At 41.7% G+C, this 24,338-nt stretch overlaps 1 protein-coding gene across 4 annotated transcripts in view; it reads right to left on the bottom strand.

Moving 5' to 3' along the window:
- Positions 1–1,930: 1,930 nt before the first annotated feature.
- Positions 1,931–24,338, bottom strand: part of slc5a9 (solute carrier family 5 member 9) — a 41,900-nt gene continuing 19,492 nt past the window's right edge. Inside the window, exons 1-13 of one of the 4 annotated variants that reach the window (XM_028403888.1) lie at positions 23,614–23,707; positions 22,194–22,265; positions 21,653–21,757; positions 18,393–18,557; positions 18,176–18,281; positions 15,446–15,526; positions 14,363–14,568; positions 8,664–8,799; positions 7,882–7,989; positions 5,543–5,693; positions 4,977–5,145; positions 3,908–4,123; positions 1,931–3,088 (exon numbers count right to left, since the gene is read on the bottom strand). In XM_028403888.1, coding sequence (XP_028259689.1) covers positions 2,783–3,088; positions 3,908–4,123; positions 4,977–5,145; positions 5,543–5,693; positions 7,882–7,989; positions 8,664–8,799; positions 14,363–14,568; positions 15,446–15,526; positions 18,176–18,281; positions 18,393–18,557; positions 21,653–21,757; positions 22,194–22,208 — 1,764 coding nt within the window. In that variant the 5' untranslated portion in view covers positions 22,209–22,265; positions 23,614–23,707 and the 3' untranslated portion in view covers positions 1,931–2,782. Of the gene's footprint in view, positions 3,089–3,907; positions 4,124–4,976; positions 5,146–5,542; positions 5,694–7,881; positions 7,990–8,663; positions 8,800–14,362; positions 14,569–15,445; positions 15,527–18,175; positions 18,282–18,392; positions 18,558–21,652; positions 21,758–22,193; positions 22,266–23,613; positions 23,708–24,338 lie in introns of those variants that run through there. The other 3 variants (XM_028403887.1, XM_028403885.1, XM_028403886.1) reach the window with 3 other exon arrangements.

Consider the following 24,338-nt stretch of genomic DNA (forward strand, 5'->3'; position numbering starts at 1 on the left):
ACCTATTCCTCCTTGTCACGGTCCTCTCTTCTCCCTCTCTCACTACCTCTCTCAGGCTTTCACCTGGCTGTAACGTGACTCTTGAGAAACAGGAAACCTGTGCCTACTAACATTTGAGCTCAGTTCAGGCCTTCAAACAAAGGCCACACAGTCCACACAGTTCACAGAACACTGTGCTGCTTTGCAGATTAAACAATGTGATGAAATTACATGATAGAATCACCTAGAAACTTCCCTCTACATGCATGTGCTAAGCTGCGAACAAGGCTTACTGTCATGATCCTGTATTTTTTTGGTTTCTGATTGAATCCTTATTTGTTGTTTATTTTTGGTGATTTGTGAACTATGATTTGGGTTTTTCATGATGAGTACAGAGTAACTCTAAGGCAGTGGGGAGGCAGCAGAGAGAGCCTCTTGTTGGCTTCAGAACAGGCGGGAGGAGTTGAGCTGGGGGCCAGGGGAGAACCCTGACATATTGAGTCCCTAATCGAGCTCTTAGCGTAAGTTCAATCAGGAAGACTGTTTCCCATCATTCACCATTTATCCGCTCCTAATCTCTCTCCTGTCCCTCACTCCACTGCTCCCCCTCTCTTCCACTCACTTAGTCAGACACTTAATAGAAAGCACCAATCAGCTGTCGCTTTCTGTCCCTCTCCTGACCAATCACAGTGTAGCACAAAATTTAAAAGCCTCAATCTCCTCTCCAACTTTCTTCTGATCGAACCCGGCAACCCTCCTCCACCCCAAGCACCACCAGATCCACGCCAGTTAAGGCCTCCTATTTCCTGCCCTCCAGGTCTAGACCCCGGGGGGATCTTCTGATCCAGCGGCCTCTCCTCTTGCGTTTCCCCCCGTTTTCAGATGTGGTCTTCACAAAGGGGTCTAGGCACCTTCATACTTTACAATGCACATTCATACTTTGTACTTAATCTTTCTCATTCAGTTTGCTGAGTCTCTCATGATTGAAATGTCCATACCACGTCCCGTTTTGACAGGCAAGGAGGTTAAGCTGACCTAACCCTCCTCATAGGAAATAATAGGGAAATAAGTGAGAACCCTGACAAAACCCTGGAGGCCTTAAAGTCTGGCATGCCTTTACACAGAATGTTCATTACAACTGGAAACAACTCATAAGCAGACTTATACTGGATTATATTGAGTATTTATGTACATGTCTTTTACCCAATTTGATCTAATAGCAACCACGCTTTGACCATATCTCCATTCAGCCTCAATGGAAGAGCTTGGGGCCTATTAAACTTGACATTAAACCAATCAGAAACACTGTAAAACTATAAAAGGCAAAACCTGGTGCTGCTAGTGGTCAATGGGGTCATTGACCCCAACATGATAGTGCCATCAGCATGATAGGGTCCTGGCCAGTGCTCATTGGTCCACTCAAAATTTATTTTTGAAATTTTCTAGTTATTTTTATTCTTGTGACGTGTAAATCTGAAGTGAAATAAAATGATGTCAGTTTGGTCAGAGTTCCAACAAGCATATGCAGATTGATTCATACAATCAGACACTGAGACATGAGCGTAATTTGATTGTGTTCAACAGTGTTTTCAAAAGCATTTTTGTGCTGAGGAATATAAATATGAAAAATATATCTTCCATATTGCATTAAAAATTAAAAGGAACAAAAAAGCTTCAGAAACAAGTCAAACTCATTCTTTTGTATGCAGTTACACCCTCTTCCTGAGAATGTTGCTGTTATGCAATTCCTTATCTGAACCGAGATGTTCTATGTTTAAAAAAGGCTTGTATTAAAAAAAAAACGGCTTGACTCGACTTGTTTTTGCAAATCCTACCAGCATCAGTTCAGTTGAACTGTTTTCTCTTGATTGGATGGATGGTTTCATCAGGCTTTTTGGTTTGTTTCCAACATGGAGGTTAAAAAGAAAGTAAGTAAGTAAGAAAACAGGGATTACAAAATCATATTTACTGCACAAAAATATCAAACAAATCAGTGCTGTCCTCCCAGACTCAGATTTATTATTTAGATATGTGAACTCCAGACACCATTTTAACCTCTTTTAATAAGCATGGGGGAAGTGGGACTGTTTGTGTCCCCTGTAATGCTAATGTAGAAACAACCAGACCTAAATTACTCTGAGTTGAGACTTGCATACCTATATTGTCCAATGTGCATGATATAGGTCATGCTGAACACATCTACACATGAATACTGCAGTCTGAACGCCATCTGCTGACAGGCATTGGGACTACATCTTCAGATCTTTTTCATTTCATTGATGATGTTATTATGTACATGCCACTACTGAATCACAGTGGATTTACTAAAAATTGGAACTAGCTATGCCTGGGCATGTGGGGAGCAGAGAGAAGCCTGATCTTCCTCAGTAAAACATCAGCTTGTCCTTCACAAGAATTTATAACAATGAACACATTTTTCAAGAAAAAACATTCTTCTGTTGTTGCCATTTTTACCGACCAGCCTCATAAACACATACAGATACAGTTGGATGTTCCTGGTGAGGACAGGCTAAATACCTTACATGGTAAACACAGAATACAGTATCATTAAGAACAAATGAGAAGCAAATGGATCATTGGTAGATCAGAAGTAACTCCCTGGATTGAAAACTTTACTGTTTATCTACTGTACAACAATCTTAACAACAGATAGAACATTTATAAAAAACATTATGGAATGATTTCTTTACATCTGAGTGTCCACTTTCATACCACTTCCTTTGTCTTACAAGTGACTATAGTAAGAAACACACCCTGTTTAGGATTTCATGAAACCAGCCCATTAAGCAAAGTATCCCCAGAGGAACACATTAACAGCTAGAAGAATTAAAGCATTAACATCGCAGATTCTTTTCCAGAGTGGTTCTTCCTGCAGGATGTTCAGGTCACTGTTTTCCGTTCTTGGAGGACTAGACTGAGGGCTAGGACCAGTCAGACCACACAGCCACAGAATAATCCGCCGCCATTTGGGATGTGGTACCGGGTTAGAGTCAGAGCTGAGGTTCGCAGGGTCAGAAGTCAGGGTGGGACCTGTGAGGTCAATCCGAGGCTCAAGGCTGTATCTGGACCACCATGTCAGCCTGTACAACTACACAGACAAGAGAGAACAGAATCCATTACAGCATGGTTACCTTCCAAAATATTACAGTTTGACAAGGTATGATGGACTAGAGCTTTTCCACTGCATATGACATATTCAGCACTTTTGTTGTTAATCAGGCTTTAACAGCAGTTTTTATCTCATACAGCAGCTGGATTTGTAATTAAAACAAACTCACAATCCAATCTTTAGTGTTTTGCCACCTCCAGCAGGCCATGAATATGCATGTTTCTGCTCTCAGAAACAGACACCATGAGGGTGGTATGAGAGCCCGACGACAGCCCAACACCGTGCAGGGTGATTGGCATTTGCATGTGCGTATAGAAGTGTGATGATCTATGGTTAAGTCATTACCTAAGAGACATGTGAGAGAGTGGAGGGATTGCATATTTAACAATCCACACCCGATTGTTCTATTACCTTGTTCTGAGTATTTACTAGTGTGTATTTTTACAAGGTTATTTTGATTAACATATCTTAACTTTTGTGCTGATGGGGGTTATTGAGAGGATGTGAGACAGACACTATCTCTATCCACATATTTACTGCAAAGTGGCAACTTTGGGGATTTTTTCGTTTGTTTGTTTTGTTTTGTTTTGTTTGCTACAACGGCTGCTACAACAGTTCCTTCTGTAATATCACTGTTGATATCTCACTGCTCCAGACCAGCAAAGCTTGAGGCAGCGCAACTGGACTTGTAGACTTGTGGACTTCTACAAGTCTATGCAAATATAAACCTGTTCTGCACATTTGTTGCATTTGTTTTCAGATGAATATATAATAAAATGAATATGGTAAATTCCTTACATGTTCTTTGGGTATTGGGGCAGTGGCCAAGCTGACAGCAATGATAATGAGACAGGTGAGAGCCAATAGAATGAGAGCAAAGTACAGGTAGTGGACATCAGCCAGGATAGAGGGTCGATGATCCGGCTGACCACAGGTAGGCGATCTATAGGAGAACTCCAGAACCATGCGGATCAATCCTACCACAAGTCCAGTCATCAGACCCCAGAATGCCCCCTGAGAATCACACAAACATCAAATGTTAAAACATAAACTATTATATATTATATATATTAATATATTTGTTACATAAAAATAAAGTCAAATAAAATCTTTAAAGCACAGAAATATAAAATATAATAATCTTTCATTAATAATATTTTATCTAAATTTCATATATACATACACTACCATTCAAACGTTTGGGTTCACCAGACCAGTTCTACAGCTTCTCTGATCAGCATAACAGTTCAGCTGTGCTAACATCATTTCACAGGAGTTTTCTAATCATCAATGAGCCTTTTTAACACGATCAGCTAACACAGTGTAGCATTAGAACACAGGAGTGATGGCTGCTGTAAAGGGCTCGTACACTCTTACATATGTTCTGGACATGTCCCTCCTTACATACATACTGGAATTACATATTTTCTTCTATTTCAGACGTGCTACAGATAGACCTAGCCCCATGCCCTGTTGTCGCCTTATTCAGGGTCCTACCTGGCACTATTAAACCTCCTAGCTTAATAAAAATGTCAGACTTTGCTGCATTTCTTCTTCTCATTGGCCGGCGTTTAATCTTGAAAATAAAATTAAATAAAAAATGGGGAAAAGGGCCTGATTCGTTTAATGTAATCTTCATTTACAATTTTAATAAAAAAAATAATAAAGACATTTCCAAGTCACATGTGTAGTATGTGAGCATGTGAACTTGTTAAAATGGGTGTCTCACTCTCAAAGACTGAGACTTGAGAGCCCTGTGATAGATTAAAGTAACTGAGTGAATCCGGGGTATGTGTATGTGTTTCAGTGAGTGAGTGAGTGTGTGTGTCGGTGCATGTGTGCATGGATGTGTGTATGTGGTACCTACCTGCTCATTTGCCCGTGGCCAGAAGATAGCCATTAGGAATGCAGCAGTGATGGGTGGTGCTAGAAAGCTAGTCACTGACTGAATGTAATCAAACAGTTGTCCACTATTGGCTGTTTGGACAACTGGAATCCACAGTAGACTAACACACACCAAGATAAGGATGAACACCCTACAAATACAGACAATGATATAAGCATTTGGTGTCGACAAGAAATAGTCAAGTTATATTACTACTTGTTAAATTTACAGTAAATACATTTGAATATTCATCTAAAACAGACAAAATCATAGTTGGCAGTATATAAGCAGTATATAGATAATAAAACCTGAATATAGTATTTGTAAATGAGGAGGAAGTCTGACTACAATGACAATATAAGTTGTTTTACCATGTACTGTTATCTAGTCTGTTTTTATTTGTGTCTTTTTAATTTATGTACATATTACAAGCATGTTCAAAATTTAGTATTACTTCATATTTATATTAATATATTATATTCATATAATAATAACATCTGATCATAGTGGATCTTAAGTACAAGTTTGACCTATGCACATGACTGTACCTTCCAACAATCATGAGCTCTGTCTCGGAAGCGTTAGGCCTAGCTCTGTGGTAGAGGTCGAGGGTAAAGATAGTAGAGCTGCTGTTAAAGATGGAGGTCAGAGATGACATCAGAGCAGCTAACATCACTGCCAGCATGAGACCACGAAGACCTGCAATGGAAAATCAAATAATTATTGATATACGGTAGTAAAAATATGCGTAAAATGCACAGCTTGTTCAAACATGTTAAAAAATATATAAAACTGAATTAATTGTAATTGTTGAATGATCTACACACACAGTCTCAGTTGTAATACTGTGGGGGACAGGATACCTGATAAATCTTGGGTGGGAACAGAGAAAGGCCCCTGTTGCTCTGTATCATTATATGACTGTCGACTTACACACCTTATTTCTGGACTTTTTCTACAATGCTCATTTTACCAACAAAATGGACACATTTGTGATATAAATACCAAAAATGCCCACGACCCGACACTGAAGGTGTGTAGACTGTGTATGTTTGTGAAGGAGAGCGAGTGTGTATCAAAATAGCGACGACTCATGCAAGCACAGCAAGCACCCACTAGCAGAAACATAAATTGGCGCCCCTGCAATTGGTGAAAGATTAAAAGGATCATTCCATGACATTTGAGGACTACGGTGCAATTGGAGAGAGTACAACATTATAACAACCTGTCACGTTTGTTCTTTGTAATGTATGATGTTTGCTGCATGTTTTTTCTCTCTGCTTCATGCTTTCTGTCCTGTCTACCTCATCTTCTCTTCCTTTACCTGGCCGGCTATCAGCAGAAGGGGCCTGCTCCTGGGTCAGGCTGCAGGACAGCTTTAGCTTATGGTGCATGTCCACTACCATCCAAAAACAGATGGCAGCAAGATAAACATGGAATGCAGAACATTTCCACTAGATTTATAGTCTCTTGCTACCCAGATAAGGTCTTGCTACAGCACCCACCCCTTTACCTTTGATGCCCAAAGTGCCCTATTGTCAAAGTGAATTTTTATTTTATTTTATTTTATATCGTTATTGTGTGTAACAGTCTGTCTGTGTGGTCCAAAATAATAGTAAATGGACCGATATAATATTAACTTAGATCTACGTTGGTCGGTCACATGATCCATGACGTGCCCTCTCTGCCCTGACGTGCCCTGTAGGGGTGGGCGATACTGAAGATTTCAGTATCGATCCGATAGCAAGTAAATCCAGGGCCAGTATCGCCGATACCAATACCGATACATTTACTTTGAAATTTCATGATCATTAATAATTATTTTTTTGCCTTTAAATAGATTATCGTGATTAGCAGAATAATAATACACAAGAAACATTTGTTAAATAAAAATCAAGCTGCAAACAAAAGTGCAGATCTGTGTAAGTTTAAAATTTTAACTTCACAATCATGTCAGCAATGCTCCTTGTGACAGCCTTGTGACAGCCATGATTCTTTGTGAATCATGTAGGTGAAACAGCATGACTAAGATACTTTTATAAAAGTTTAACACCTATCTATAATTACTATTACTACTTATGGATTATAATATAATCACTGTTTCATCTCGCTGTCATGTTTGCTCTGTACTGTATCATGTTTGCTCTGTACTGTATCATGTTTGCTCTGTACTGTATCATGTTTGCTCTGTACTGTATCATGTTTGCTCAGCACAGATTTAGGGTGTTAGTGTAGTACCACCATGAGGTTGACAAAACTGTTTCATTTTCTGTTTGTTTTGTGTTTGTCATCATTGCTTAAAATAAATAAGGAGTTATTATTGAATCTCTCAGTAATAGTTGTTGAGTTAAGCCTTTACTTTTGTCGGTAAAATAGGTGTTGAAATCCACCAGAATGCAGGAAATGGCTTTTAGGCATCAGAAATTCCCATCCCCCAGAGGTGTCCCCCCAATATTTTTACAGCTTCTAAATTCAACTTAACACATTATCTTCATACATCCTAAATGAATGTACAGCTTGAATTATGGCTTTGTGGTTACAGGCTGTACCTCCACCCCTCCTTTATTCCCTCTATGAATATGGGTTGCTGCGATTCAACCAGTTATATATTTTTAGGGGCAGCAGTGGTATAGCAGAGTTGTCTAATAACCAGACGGTTGGTGGTTCAATCCCAACTCCTCCCTAAAGTCAATGTTGTGTGTCCTTGGGCAAGACACTTCACCCTAGCCTGTGGCATACCCTTCAAAGGTCTCTGCACATCCCTGTTGCATTATACCATTTAGATGAGAATTTTAATTAGAAGAACACAGAACTGAAACCTCTCTATGCAGTCCTCATTTGTTAAAATAAATGATGGATTCTTAATGTATGTTTGTGTGTGACTCACCCACAGGCATTAACTCTACCACCAGTTTAGGGTAAGCAATGTTGGAGCAACCAACTGTAGCTCCACAAACACTCTGACACACTGCTGGATCCACACAACCAACCTCATCTATGAACACACAAAAAAAGAGTGAAAAAAGTGATGATGCCTTAATGGTGTACCATACTGTATATTTTCTGGTGACTATGGCACTGTCAACATTATGTCTATATTTTGATGATGATTATGATAATAAATGCTAATATTACAGCTTGAAAATATATTTGGAAATCTTAAAGTATTAATAGAAGAAAATATGTACAGTGATGTTCAAAACATACCCCCCCCCCATGTATTTAGTTTGTTTGTGTGAAAACTTAATAACAAATCATATGATTTAGTAGGTTTTAGGCAAAGACAAGAAGAACTGCGGGAAATACATAGTGACAATTCAACAGCACAGATGCACCTTTAGAAGAAAGGTCTAAATCAGTGGCTTCCTGTATAACTTTATCAGCCTCTCACATCATTGTGGAGGAATTTTGGTCCATCCTTCTTCACATTACTTGACATTGAGGATTCTGGACATTCACTTATGCACACACCTTTTAAGGTCCCAGGCCTAAAATGTCCAGAACTCAGCGCGGTGGTAAATTGTTTCACATGGGACGTTTTTCATTGTTGCACCGCTGCTCACGCATGGAGCAGAGCACAGGTATTAGTGGAGTTGTCGGTGAGAATGGACAGGGGACGTTCTGAAGCAGAACATTTAACATCTGACACATAGATTGATAAAGACTGACCTGGGAACAGGGCTCGGCTTATCATGCCTGGAAGCACGATAAAGAACATGGGTAGCAGTTTCAGGTAGCCTCCAAGGACACTGCCCCCTTTGGCATGAGACAAGGACTTGGCTGACAGAGACCTTTGGACAATTACCTGTACATAAAAATACACATAAACACACAATTTAGTAATTTAGTAACTGCATGCCAAGTCAAAGAGACTTTTTTTGTGCGTCTGAAGGTGATACACTTGTGTACCGATTTTTATACACAAAACGAGGGGCAGACAGAAGAACCTACGATAACACAACATTTTGTGTAGCCAGTAGGTGGCGCTGTGTGAAAGACTAAATACTGTTTGACACCCGCAATCAGGCTGTAACTCTGATTATATATGTCCATTTTGGGGCAGATCAGACAGTAAACACAGACGTTATAGCAACTTTCTGTTTTGTTTGGAATTGTCACATTTTGAATACATAACCCGTTTAAACTGTAATAATACCATAAGTCAGCAAATTAAAAAAAAAATATCTTGATACGGGGTCACTGAATCAGTTACACTTTGTAAGTGCAAAACCATGGTGTGAGTTGGAAAGAAAATGTCAACTGTGAGTGGCAAACAACTTTGATGGCGGTGAAGGGATTTCATGACCATGACCAGATTGTGTTTGAAATTAGGAACATTAGAGTATGGTGTGGGGAACAAGGTAACTTTAGCTGTAAAGATACAGAGCCCTGGGCCCATGCAGGCATTAGATAGATAGATAGATAGATAGATAGATAGATAGATAGATAGATAGATAGATAGATAGATAGATAGATAGATAGATAGATAGATAGATAGATAGATAGATAGATAGATAGATAGATAGATAGATAGATAGATAGATAGATAGATAGATAGATAGATAGATAGATAGATAGATAGATAGATAGATAGATAGATAGATAGATAGATAGATAGATAGATAGATAGATAGATAGATAGATAGATAGATAGATAGATAGATAGATAGATAGATAGATAGATAGATAGATAGATAGATAGATAGATAGATAGATAGATAGATAGATAGATAGAGTACGGAGTACCCAAAAGACCCCGCTCATCAAGCTGCCCGCATTTAATGACGAGCGGGGCCCATGCCCACAAATTCTAGTTGTGTTTTACCAGCCCAAGTAAATTTTAAAGCTGAATGAGTTTCCGTTCCAGCGTTAGTCGATTCAGGATCAGAGCAGAATTTAATTGATGCTGATTTTGCTAAGAAAGGGGGAATCGAGCTGATAGCTCTTCCTTGGCCCCTTCGTGTCACCACCAATTGCCTATGCTCCGCTTGTCCTCCTACCAGTGGTTCCCCTGGCCGTGCGGAGGCGCCGCCCTCACCTGACCTTGCCGGGGTGCCCCCCCAGTATCGTGATTTAGCCAAAGTGTTCAACAGATTTCGTGCTATGTCTTTCCCTCCCTATAGAGCATATGATTGTGCCATTGACCCCCCGCCCGGTGCCTCTCTGCCTAAGGCTAAACTGTAACTGGGAGTCCATGGAGGATTATATTGCCGAATCTCTGGCCACAGGTATTATCCGTCCTTCTTCCTCCCCAGTTGGAGCTGGGTTCTTTTTTGTGGGAAAGAAGGACAGATCCCTCCGTGCATTGATTTCAGAGAACTAAATAACATCACTGTCCGTAATAAGTATTCTCTGCCCTTGATGAACTCTGCTTTTGAACAGCTGCAGGAGGCCCGCTTTTTATAACTGACCTGCGCAGGGCCTACCATCTGGTTCGAATTAAATATGTTATAATGAAGCCCCATGAGCGTATCAAATCTTTCAGTACAATTGCTTCGCTACAAGGCTGATCAAAGAAGCCCCATTTAACAGCTCATTTGGGAGTACTGACATCTGCTGGTCATTTGATGAAAAGCAATCCAACTGTGATAAAACATGTTTTAAGGTTTATCAGAATTCCTTTAAGAGGCATTGTAAAGATATAAAGAAATGAAATAAATCCGGCGCCTCGTTTTCCACTGGTCACATGATATTCTGACAAACAATACAGGCTTCAACACAGGCTTCATTTGGACACACCCCTTTTACTTGATACTTGATCTCTGGGCTTCAGTGTCAGACGTGACATCACTAGTTCGAATCAGAGAGGGGGATGAGTGAAAGACGGTCTTCACCACCCCCCTGGGCCATTTTGAATATCTCGTTATGCTGTTTGGCCTTACTAACGCTCCTGCAGTTTTTCAGGCATTGATCAATGACGTACTATGTGATTCCCCGAACAGATTTGTTTTTGTATATCTGGACGATATTTTGATCTTTTCCAGGAGCCTCGCAGAACATAGGCAGCATGTCCGGCTAGTGCTCCAACGCCTCCTCAAGAACAGGTTGTATGCCAAGGCTGAAAAGTGCATGTTCCATTCTGTTTCATTTCTTGGTTCTGTTGTTGCAGAGGGAGAAGTGACCCAGCTAAGGTGGACGCAGTCCTCAAATGGCCCACGCCCACCAGACGGAAAAGGCTGCAGAGCTTCCTGGGTTTGCCAATTTCTTACGACAATTTGTGAGAAATTATAGCATGTTGGCAGCTCCCTTGACCAGCCTCACCTCTCCCTCCATCCCTTTTGTTTGGACAAAGGACGCGGAAGCCGCATTCGCACAGCTGAAGTCTCTTTTCACCTCTGTGCCTGTTCTCATTCAGCCAGACCCCTCCAGCCAATTCATTGTACAGGTAGATGCCTCCGAGACTGGGGTGGGGGCCGTTCTCCCCCAACGATCTGCATAAGATAATAAGCTTCATCAATAAGATTCATCCATGTGCTTATTTTTCCCGCTGGTTGTCCCCGGCTGAAAGAAATTATGATGTTGGGAACAGAGAACTGCTAGCAATTAAGCTAGCATTAGAAGATTGGAAGTACTGGCTGGAGGGGGGCGCTCAGCCCTTCGTTGTCTGGACAGACCACAGAAACTTAGCTTATATCCAGACTGTGAAACCGCTGAACCCGAGACAGGCGCGGTGGGCTTTATTTTTTGGTCGATTTCATTTTACCATTTTGTACCGGCCTGGCTCGAAGAATGTGAAGCCTGGCGCCTGACGCACAATTCGAGCTGGCTTCACCTCCTCAGGAACCAGAGACCATCCTGCCTTCCACTTGTGTGCTGGGGGCACTCTCCTGGGATCTCGAGGCAGAGGTGAAGGCTGCGCAGGCGTGGTCCCACATCGCTGTGGACTTTGTGACAGGGCTTCCCCCCTCCCGAGGTGAAACCACCATCCTAATGGTGGTGGACCGCTTCTCAAAAGCAGCACATTTCATTGCCTTAACCAAGCTTCCCTCTGCAGCAGAGACCGCCCAGTTGTTGATTAAACATGTTTTCCATTTGCATGGCATCCCTAAAGACATTGTATCTGACAGAGAGCCACAGTTCGCAGGTGTGGAAGGCCTCGTGTGCAGCCTTCGGTCACTCTGCCAGCCTCTTCTCCGGGTTCCATCCTCAGACAAATGGACAGACTGAGAGAGCCAACTAGGACCTAGAGGCTGCCCTCTAGTCTGTGCTTGCCAGCAGGCCAATTGGAGCCTCGAACTGCCGTGGGTCGAGTATGCCCACAACTCACTAACCTTTTCTGCCACAGGTCTTTCCCCGTTCGAGTGCTCCCTTGGCTACCAACCTCTGCTCTTCCATGAGGAGGAAATCGAAGTATCCATTCCCTCTATCCAGCAGCAATACCGGTGATGCAAGCGCATGTGGAGGGAAGCCCGAGCTGCCCTGCTCCGCTCGTCGGACAACAACAAACAGTTGGCTGACCGGCACCGCACCCCAGCTCCTGCCTACGCTCCCGGCCAGCTCGTCATGCTCTCCACACGCAATATTAAGATCATCGGACCCTTTGAAATAATCAAGATCATCAACCCAGTAGCGGTGAGACTCCGCCTTCCCATATCTCGCAGGTCAAGCCGCATGTCACCAGTGCCCTCCAACCAGCTTCTACCTCGGCTCCTCCACCTCCTCCACAGCTCATTGACAGTCAGCCAGCCTACACTGTACGCCGACTCGTGGATGTCTGACGGTGGGGCAGGGGGCTCCAGTACCTCAGGGACTGGCAGGATTATGGCCTGGAGGAGAGAACCTGGGTAGCTACCTCACGCATCCTCGATCCCACGCTCATCAGAGACTTTGATCTTTGCCACCCTGACAAATCAAGAGCGGCACCCGTTGAGGGGCACTGTCAGGATCCGTCTTCGAGCCAGGTCTTATTTTGAAAGTTAGTTAAATTCCTGTTTTATTTTGGTAACCACTGACGCTCCTCTCGTTTCTCCCTGTCCCTCCCTCCCTTCTCCCGTTGATTACCTGCCTCCTCTCACCTGCATCTCATTACTCCCTGTGTATTTAGTCTTGTCTCTCCTTGTACTCCCCGCCAGATTGTCTTGTCAGTGGGGGAAAAAAAGACTTTGGGCCGTATCTCTGCTTAAACTGTGCGATACTCTCACGAGGGGCGACAAAAATATGAAACCTGTAAGAAATTCAACCGATCAGCCGTTCGCCGTTCGTGCAACGTTAATCGCCTCTCGTGACCTCCAGTACACTGCCCGATTAAAGACACACAACAAAGCTAAAATTCGGCCCGAACCAAAAGAATCGTATGACTCGAAATTTGTGGCAAAATCTGCACAGTGTATGCCCGGCTTTAGCCTTGGTATACAAGCTTGTTACTTACCTTGTGTTCCAGAGTTCTTGCCTTAGCCTAGGCCGTAGTCTTGTATTATACTTACCTGTGGTCTATACCCAGTGAACCTTAGTTATTTCCTCATGTTTTTGCCGAGCACCCTTAGTGTTTTTGGATTCCTTAGTTATTTTCCTGTAGAGTTTCCCAGTGATCCTGAGTTTTGCAAAATTTTACTATGTATTTACTATTTACTATCTGCAGTATATACACTACAAGAAGGTATGTGCAATGTAGCGAGTACTTTAAGATGTGCAAAGTACAGTAAGTACTGTATATACAATATACAGCATATGAAGAGGATATGTAAGTGGCGTAACACATGGCTCAGGTCCTGCTCATAGGGAGGAGTTGAGGAGCCGTACAGCCTGAAGGACAAATAAGTTGTTCAGTCTGTCTGTGGAGCAGGCCAGGGACAGCCTGTCACTGAAAAAGCTCCTCTGCCTGATGATGGTCTGGTGCAGAGGGTGGTGGACATTGTCGAGAATGGACAATATCTTGCTGAGGATGCTTTTCTCAGCTACAGATGTTAAGGAGTCCAGCTCAGCACTAACTACTGATCCGGCTTTCCTCACCAATTTGTCCAGCCGTGCGCTCTATTGATGTTGCCTCCCCAGCACACAACCAGATTGTTGTGATAAGAACGAGCGGGTCATAACGGTCACTAATTACAGAAAGCTGTAGGAGCGCACAGTTGTCTGCCTTTGACTCGTTTATAGGAAAGCCTATAGAAATTTCTGTGCAGCAAAGTTAATAATTTCCCCGTGTAAGAATTGTCATGTGTGGCATGTGAGCGTGTGAACTTGTTGAAATGCTCTCACTACTAATGCAAAAGACTTGAGAGACCTGGTCATGTGTTACAGTTCATTCACATTATGCAAAGAAATTAAGCTTGTTGTTTGAAATGTATGTTAATACTATAAAGAGATAACAGATACTATTGACATTTACCAGAGCAACGTGTACATTACATGTGCTAATGTAGTTAATTCACCTGATCCGTGCACCAGACCCATATAGCCAGGACAGTGAGCCCAAACACAAGACCTGGCCAGGGTAGATCCCCTGACACAGGGTCCCTAAATATGTGGAAAGCATCTGGACGAGGTAAGTGGCAGGTGGTGTTGGCAACTGTCAGCTCAGGAACACTTGACATATAACGATCCACAAGGCCTTCATACCAACCAACCTTGGAGAATGCTGAGAATACACATACACTTTACAGACTTTTCAACAAGATTCATTTGGTCTTCACCTTTTTAAACCATAAGAGTATTCTTTCAATCAGACCAGTGTTTTGTGTTTTTACCTTTACATGTTTCAACTGCTTCCTGCAGTCTTCTTCAGAAGTCACGTGATGTTACCGGTGACGTGTCTGCCAGCTGATTTTATGCAGGCGAAACAGGAAGATCATTTAACACACGGGAAAAAGAACATAAAACAGAATGTGAAAAGGAATCAGCTGGGATGAGCATGAGGGCAACACAACAGAAAGCACAACAAGAAAACGAAAAATTTACATCATTTTATGGGCATAACGTCTGCAGGGGGGAGGGAGTTCTCTGTTCTCGCAGAGTATGGATCCAGCCTTAGGAGGCAATCGAAATCAGGAAGCGGGCCAACAGAACAGTGAACCGGGACGAGGGGACATTCACACACTGTCCCACACCTGGGACACAGTGCTGAAGAAGCCGGACTACAGGTGGCGCTGTTCCCCTACTACCTGGATTAGTGGGAGAATGGGGCCACAACCTGCATAAAATCCGCTGGCAGACACGTCACCGGTAACATCACATGACTTCTGAAGAAGACTGCAGGAAGCAGTCGAAACATGTAAAGGTAAAAACACAAAACACTGGTCTGGTCGAAAGAATACTCTTATGGCACATTTACAGACATTTTAATACTAGTGATACTAGAAATGAAAAATTAAATTACATTAAATTTGAAGTGGAATGTTAAGCAAAGAGAGCAAAGAACTGTGCAGTGCATTATTTCTATTATAAAATCAACACACAACTCACCCGTTACCCCTTTCATTCCTTCTATAGTGGGGGTGTGTAAATGTATACCTTACCTATAAACATTAAAGTGAATGCACCCCCAACCATGATCACAGTCTGGAGTGCATCAGTGTAGATCACTGCTGCCAAACCACCTGCAAAATAAAGCCATAGAGACTCATTATACACTCAGAGCTGGCCTCCAATATGAAATATGATGAATATGAAACAGTGAAAGTTCAAACTGTTAAAGTTATCAAAAAAATTATTTCACATATTTATCATGTCTTAGTTCAATGTAGAAATTGGTACTGTATTTTAAGAATGGTACAACAATGGCTAGAAGCTGTAAAAACATCTGTATGTGCAAGCAGAGTACTGTAAGTTCCATACAACTTTAGTAACCTTTCTGGGATACATTGTCAAAGAAAACTAGGTACAAATCCCAGCAAAGCGCATGTGTGGAGGGGTTTTTTTCTTCAGGTTTTCTTCAGGCTCGCAATCAAGGTTGAAAGATCAAAGTGAGCGTTATCCCTGGGAAGGGTAATTTGTTCCACAGCCAGCAGTAGCAACAATGACATTGATACATCCATCCATTATCTGAACCTGCTTTGTCCTTTAGTGCAGGGTCACAGGGGGCTGGAGCCTATCCCAGCTACAGTGGGTACAAAAAGTATTCAGACCCCCTTAAATTTTCACTCTTTGTTATATTGCAGTCATCCTCATCAATGTACACACATCACCCCATATTGACAGAATTGTAGACATTTTTGCAGATCTATTAAAAAAGGTGGAGGGCTGCAGTGATGGTTGACTTTCTACAACTTTCTCCCATTACCCGACTGCATCTCTGGAGCTCAGCCACAGTGATCTTGGGGTTCTTCTTTACCTCTCTCACCAAGGCTCTTCTCCCCCGATAGCTTAGTTTGGCCAGACAGCCAAAGGGTAGGAAGCTAGGAAGGGTTCTGGTCGTCCCAAACGTCTATTTAAGGATTATGGAGGCCACTGTGCTCTTATGAACCTTGAGTGCAGAAGATTTTTTTGTAACCTTGGCCAGATCTGTGCCTTGCCACAATACTGTCTCTGAGCTCTTCAGGCAGTTCCTTTGACCTCATGATCCTCAGTTGCTCTAACATGCACTCTGAGCAGTGATGAAGAATCTGTCTCATGATGAAGAATCTGCTTTGATCACCGATTGCTAACCTTTTGTTAACTCCCCCCATTGATCAAGCTAATATACATTCCTTTGTTATGGTGTCACCTTTTGTTTACTCCCCCCATTGATCAAGCTAATATACATTCCTTTGTTATGGTGTCACAAAGCGTCTAGATACCTGGACCTATTTCCTACCCCCTAGTGGTTGAGGTGTTGCTCCTCCTGTCTATTGTTAACTGTCTCCCAGACCTTTTGACTCCTACTCCTTTCTTCCCTCATCCTGTCTTTGTAAGATCTCTTCCTGACCACTACCTGTGAACACACCCACTACCCCCTACAACACCTGTATAAAGGCTGTATCTTTCCACTGCTCTGGGTCGGCTTATGATCTCAGACCCACTCTCTGTGATTGTAAATCCACCATATACTGGTATGCTACTAAACAACCCACCACAGTTGGAACTTGGAATACTTTGTTGAGTGAAATTCTTCAACAGCAGTAAAGCTGGATCCATACTCCGCGAGACAAAGAGCGGAGAACGCGCTCCACGGGTGGTAAGAGATAAAAAAAAAAGGTCTTTTCCGCACGGAGGTACCATACTCCGCGAGACGTGTGTGTGCGCCCACTGCAGCGCACGTCAGACACCAAACAGGAACAACATCACACACAGCCCACCTCCAGTGTTTGCGAACAGAGGAAGGTACAGCAGCTGACATTATGGATTTTGCAGCTTTGTTAAAGGAGATGGACGAGGAGACGAATATGCACGCGGCGTTTTGCCTTTGCAAATCTGTCGCGCAGGTAGCGCCACTTTTTGCGACACACACTCTCTTTTGTGCAAAGTATCGTTGCTATCTCCTTCCAGGAGTTGTTGCCTCAGCAAGCTTCTCCTTAAAAACATCCATTGTTGAATTAATTAAATCTGTTGAATCAGTGCTGTTTATACACCTACCTATATACCTGGAGAGGCTCTTGCGCTTCTCCACATTCATCACGCCCACAATAAATTCCGACCAATCACAGCATGGTTGCCGCACAGCCTTGAAAGACAAAGTTCGGCCCGGACCCTGTGCACAAGAGTGCGGAACAGCGGGCGGTCAGAGACAAAAAATGACGTCATTTTGTGGGCGTAACGTCTGCACGGGGGAAAAAGTTCTTTGTCGTGCGGAGTATGGATCCAGCTTAAGGTGTGTGGCTTTCCTAATCAAGTCCAATCAGTATAATCAAACACAGCTGGACTCAAATGAAGGTGTAGAACCATCTCAAGGATCAGAAGAAATGCACAGCACCTGAGTTCAATATAGTGTGTCACAGTGTGTCACAGCAAAGGCTACTTAGGACCATGTGAGATTTCACTTTTTCTTTTTTAATACATTTGCAAAAATGTCAACAACTCTTTGTTTTTCTGTCAATATGGGGTGTTGTGTGCACAATAATGAGGAAAAAATGCACTTAAATGATTTTAGCAAATGGCTGCAATATAACAAAGAGTGAAACATTTAAGGGGGTCTGAATACTTTGTGTGTGTGTTATGTGATTGATGAAATGCTGCCCGATGATTTCGTGAGTCCGGTTTTTGTTAATATCATGTTATGTATTGTGTATCATTAAAATTGATTGCATGTGTGTGCTTGTGTATGTGTGTACCTGCCACAGTGTAGGCAGCAGTAACAAGCAATAGTATACCAGTGGACAGGTAGAGATTCCAGCCCAATGACACCTGGATGAATAAAGCCCCTGAAAAGATGTCTGTCTGAGAAATACATACACACACAGGCAATGCTAATTATTGAATGACTTGTGTGTTAAATGACTCTGGACAAAATGGATATGCGAAATGACTTCCTTTGAATGTGAGTCTTACTGATATTTTGGTGAAGACGTATAAAATAAGCGATAGGACAGACATGTACATGCGTATCCTCTGGCCTCCAAACCGTTTTGCCAGGTATTCAGGCATTGTTACCACACCGGCAGAAATGTAGACAGGGATAAAAATCCAACCCAGAGCCACCAGAACCCACGCTGCCTGCACAAACACACATGCAATGAAGTCACAACAATGTAGATGATGACAATGACGATGATGGTGATTATTATTAGTAGTAGTAGTTTCTAGATGTTTTGTTAACAGTCATTTTATTTATTTTTTTTCAACAGTTTTTATAACAGAAATTCTCTACATCAAATCAAATCAAACTTTATTTATGTAGCACCTTTCATACAAAAACTTGTGCTTTTCACAAATTAATGAAGTTAAATCCTCAAGACACCCTTACCCCAAAGTCCTACACACACACACCTTTATTCATTGATTGTTTGTATGTTGTAAGTTAAAAGAAATAAGAACGGGATAAAACACACGGACCAAGGAAAACAGTCATTACTTTCATTACTAAAAGTACGAGCACACATTCTCTTTTTCTTTAATCTCATTGTACTTGGGTATAGTGACAATAAAGGGCATTCTGATACCAAATGACAGCTGTGTTTTCTGTTGTCTGTTCAATAGTTAAGTAGTGTTGGGAACATGTTGATGAAGATTCTCAGTCATCCAGGTCATCATACGTAGAGAAGATTGAAGCAAGGCGTCTGGACTTGTAGAGTTTTCTAGAAGACGTTTCGCTGCTCATCCAAGCAGCTTCATCAGTTCTAACTGTTTGGTGGGGAAACATGGTTTATATGTGGTTACAGACCTATGTGGGTGGGTCTGGGTAAAACTTTAAAAAACTTACAAACAATAGCACTAACTGTTTCCATACTTACCTGTGATGTTCTGGCTGACTGGGCCAGGTGTGTCTAACGACTGGCTAACGACTATGAAACTGCCGGAGGGGGACTGATTGACAGCCCTTTGTTCTTACTGTGAGTATGTGCAAACTTCCTGGGAATGGATGGAATCACTGCATTGTATGTGGTAGAAAGATGATGTCTGAGGCCACCACCTCTGTTAAGGGAAGGTTTTTCCAGCTTAACATAGATGGCTTCCTTGACTCCTCTTTCATACCACCTTTCCTCCCTGTCTAAAATGTGGGCAACACCACATCAGGAAGGCCCTGCAAACATGTGGCTACCCCGAAGTGGGCACTCATCAAAGCCACAAAAACAAGACCCCCCAACAACAAGAAGAAGGACAACACCAGGCGGAGAAAGAACATCTCCATTCCATATGTGTCAGGAGTATGAGAGAAACTCCGCAGGATCTTCAACAACCATGACATCCCGGTCCATTTCAAACCTATGACAACACTGAGACAGAGACTGGTTCACCCGAAGGATAAGATTCCCAGGGAGAAACACAGCAATGTGATATATGCAGTCCAGTGCAGTGAGGAATGCTCTGATCTGTACATTGGAGAAACTAAACAACCACTCCACAGAAGAATGGCTCAGCACAGGAGAGCCACCTCCTCAGGACAAGACTCAGCTGTTCACCTCCACCTCAAAGACAAAGGACACTCCTTTGAGGACAACAACGTTCACATTTTAGACAGGGAGGAAAGGTGGTATGAAAGAGGAGTCAAGGAAGCCATCTATGTTAAGCTGGAAAAACCTTCCCTTAACAGAGGTGGTGGCCTCAGACATCATCTTTCTACCACATACAATGCAGTGATTCCATCCATTCCCAGGAAGTTTGCACATACTCACAGTAAGAACAAAGGGCTGTCAATCAGTCCCCCTCCGGCAGTTTCATAGTCGTTAGCCAGTCGTTAGACACACCTGGCCCAGTCAGCCAGAACATCACAGGTAAGTATGGAAACATTTAGTGCTATTGTTTGTAAGTTTTTTAAAGTTTTACCCAGACCCACCCACATAGGTCTGTAACCACATATAAACCATGTTTCCCCACCAAACAGTTAGAACTGATGAAGCTGCTTGGATGAGCAGCGAAACGTCTTCTAGAAAACTCTACAAGTCCAGACGCCTTGCTTCAATCTTCTCTACGTAGTGTTGGGAAGTTCGACTCTTTTTACTGTGCAGCCCTAGCTGCCTGTCACGTGACAAATGAATGATGATGATCCTTCCTGGCTGCCTGGTAGCTTGCAACAGCTGAAGTAGGCCACCTAAATCATACATATACACTACCGTTCAAAAGTTTGGGGTCACTTGGAAATGTCTCTATTTTTTTTTTTTTTTTCAATGAAGATAACATTAAAGTAATCAGACTACAGTCTAGGCATTGTTAATGTGATAAATGACCATTCTAGTCAGAAAAGCCTGCTTTTTAATGAAATATATACAAAGATATACAGAGGCCCTTTTCCTGCAACCATCCTGTGTTCTTGTGATGCCTTTGGTCAAAGGCATTAGTTAGTTTATAATGGAATTAAGTTGCATATATAAGGTTCTAAATAAATAAGTAGTTAATAAATAGAAGTAACTTCATGTTATCATTGTCTAAAATATGTATGGTTTGAAGTTTGATCAGAGTGAGACATTGCTGGCGCAAACAATCTTTGTTGTTTTTGTGTGTTCGGTAACATAAACAAGTGAGTGCTCTTACCTTGAACACGTCTTTGTTGTACTTTTTCCGGCAATGTTGTTATCAAGTGCTTCAGTAAAAACTGCTCATGCATAATAATTAGCCTAGCTAATGTGGCTAAAAGCTCCTGTGCCTTGGGAAACATTCGTCTTTGTAAGTATTAATGTGATCAGAAAGCACTTGTACATCAGTTGAAAGTATTTCGATTATTTGAATGCGTGATGCAAATGAGTGTAAGCTAGGCTAATTATTAAGTGTAGCATTTTATATTGCTAGTCGTTTGTTTCCTTTTCTATATTTTTCAGTTACAAATAACATTGTTGATCAATGATCTTCAGTAAAACCAAGAAAAGCTGCCTTGTCTGGAGACCTTTGTTTAGTTTGTTCGGTGGCTGTCTAGCTTCATATAGTTATGTGGTGTGAGGACAGAACAATTCCAATGGTACATTCTGTTAGCTAATCGTGTTAAAAAGGTTAATTGATGGTTAGAAAACTCCTGTGAGATTGTGTTAGCACAGCTGAAGTGTTATGCTGATCAGAGAAGCTGTAGAACTTGCCTGGTGACCCCAAACTTTTGAACGGTAGTGTATGTATACCTCAAGCCATTGATTCATGTGAGAAGGATAGACATAGTCTCTTACATTCCATTCAAATCCTCCAACAGCAATACCTCCAGCTGCTCCGGTTCCTGCAAGACCAATAAATAATCCACTGCCAACATTACTGGACATCAGAGAGGCTCCTATCTGTAGATTTATACAAAGAGCAGACAGAAGAGAATCATTTTTAGGCTTAGGGCACAGCCTGTGAATGACAGTTTAACAATTACTTACACAATCACAAACATAAAAAGGTAGGACCAAGCAGAGCAATGCAATGTGTTTCACATAAAATATTTTACATGTAGTATACTATATAAAACCCAATGAAAAAACTGTGGCCTGGAAGGGTGCACAAAATGCATGCCACATGAGAGGAAGTGCACCTCTTTTTTAAGCTCAATTCATATTGTAAAGTAAAAAGTCTGTTTCCATTTTAAAGGGTGAAAATTTCACCTCATATGATGTTTTTCATGACATTTCACAGATGTTTTGACCATGTGAATATCCTGTATGCTGGTAAAGTGTAGCATCATACATACACATTTACACATACATTATTTATCAAAAAAAAGTTACTCACAGGCCACCAGGTCATTGAACGGCCAGCCAAAAAGTACCCACCCACAGTGCTGCGGTTGGCTCTGACAGAAGACTATGGATGAAAGAGAGATAAAGATGAGGCTAGCAGTACACATGAAACATTCATACATAATACAAAAATGTCATAGAAACTATGACACACTTAAATAAGTGGCTCTTGGGTCACTTAATCTGGATTCAAACTAGGGGTTAACTCCTGGTGGAGAAGTAGAATGTGCACATCACTGAAATAAGCACACACTATAAGTAATATTTGTTGAGTAGATGCTTATCATTCAGCTAAATGGACAATAAAAATATCTATGAAAACACAAAGAAATAATAAGAAATAATTATACTATACTTTAATAATATATAAAGTGTTATATTGTTATTCTTCACTTTATTTGCTCTGGTCTTCTGTTTAATTCTGACAATCCTGCTGAAGCAGGCTACCTCAATCGTCTGAAAGATGCACTGAGAATATCCATGTTTAACTTAAGTCCTTTTACTATAACAGATGTCACATTGCTTTAAAAGAACTCAATCCTAGAAAACCATCTGGTCCAGATAACTTAGAGCCTTCTTTTCTAAAACTGGCAGCTGACATTATAGCTGAACCATTGTGTCATTTTTTAACCTTATTGTGATTTGCAAATTACCTCACAAGCAAGAACCAAGCTGTTCAGATTGAGGTACAGCAAGTACACAAGGGCGTCCCTCAAGGTTCAGTGCTGGATCCATTATTATTCACTATATATAATAATCTTGGACACAACATTCCAAACTCAACTTTCCATTTTTATGCTGATGACAGTGTAACCCTGTTGGAATATAATTTTATTAGGAGTAAATAAGTTCATGAGTTGGTAAGGGTTAAATTCATTAGCCATTAAGGACAGCATAATTTTATGCAGTAGTTTTATTTGACTGTTTATTGAATGTATTATTATGCTGGTTTATATATTGTTTATATTGGAGTTTACCTTTACATGTCTGTAACACAGGGGATTGTGCTTTTATTTTATTTGGTACGTTGTACGTGACTGAAACATGTGTGAGATCAAAGGATAGTGAATTGGGAGGAGTTGGTGTTGAAGTTAGAGAGAGAAAAGACAAGATGGAGAGCGACGAGTGGAGAGTGTGTGACGTGCGTCCGAGAAAGTTGGACTGTTTATGGGCTTTTAGCGGACTTCTAGCATCAGATTGGCCAAAGTGTTTGACACAGACTCTTTTGGAAGCTTGAATGTTTGAGTGGTATATTCAACGAAGGTCAAGTTGAAAAAGCTTAACTGCTAAGTCTGTAGCTAACTCTCGTGCATGGACTTTGCTGGGAGGCTAGAGTTTAGCAAGTTCGAGTTGCAGAGGCTGTGTGGAGCCCAGGTGTGAAGAACAGGATGGAGTATCCAACAAAGATGTACCGAGTGAGGATGGTGTGTGTCTTCTGCTTTCCTCTTCCACCGTTTAGCTGGAGTTTGGACTGCACACAAGTGTGAACTCAGTGGTACAGCGTACCCGTGACAGTGTGTGTGTGTCGCTCCTCTGTGCTTCCTGACTACAGTGGGGAAGTTGAAGCAGGAAAGTTTAACAAATTAAGTAACATAGTAAGACTACAAAGAGTAGTAATTTATTTGCTTATTACATCGTTCTGACCTGATTATTTTGCATTGAAATTAATCACACACTCAAGCGTTTTTGTTTTGATTCACATGCATCTGCGCAATATCACAGGCTCTGGATTTCTGAAAAATATACCCTTATCTAGTGATATCAGCACAAAACCTGTGGAGGAATATTTAGACAATAGTTTTTGTCATGTTATAATCATTTACAGACACTATCATGTCGCTCTGCACATGTCCTGCACACAGAGCGCACTGAACACAGGAGCGCTGCTTCGCTGAATGACGTTTGGATGATGGCTTAACATCCAGTGTGGCCTGGGTATGTTTGAAGCATGCTGCCGTTGCTGCGAGCGGGTGTGTTGATGTGAGCCCACACAGCCCGTTCATCATGTCTCAGACACGGTAAGGCTCTGGGAATCACCAGTATGATAGGCTACCCCAGTATGTAGAGTTGCTTGCCGCTGGTTTCCTCCAAAGTGAAAGGCTTGGATTTTGGTGGTTAGCTTGCAAGGATAATTTTC

Source organism: Parambassis ranga, chromosome 4 (assembly GCF_900634625.1).
Source record: "Parambassis ranga chromosome 4, fParRan2.1, whole genome shotgun sequence".
NCBI classification, from domain to species: domain Eukaryota; kingdom Metazoa; phylum Chordata; class Actinopteri; family Ambassidae; genus Parambassis; species Parambassis ranga.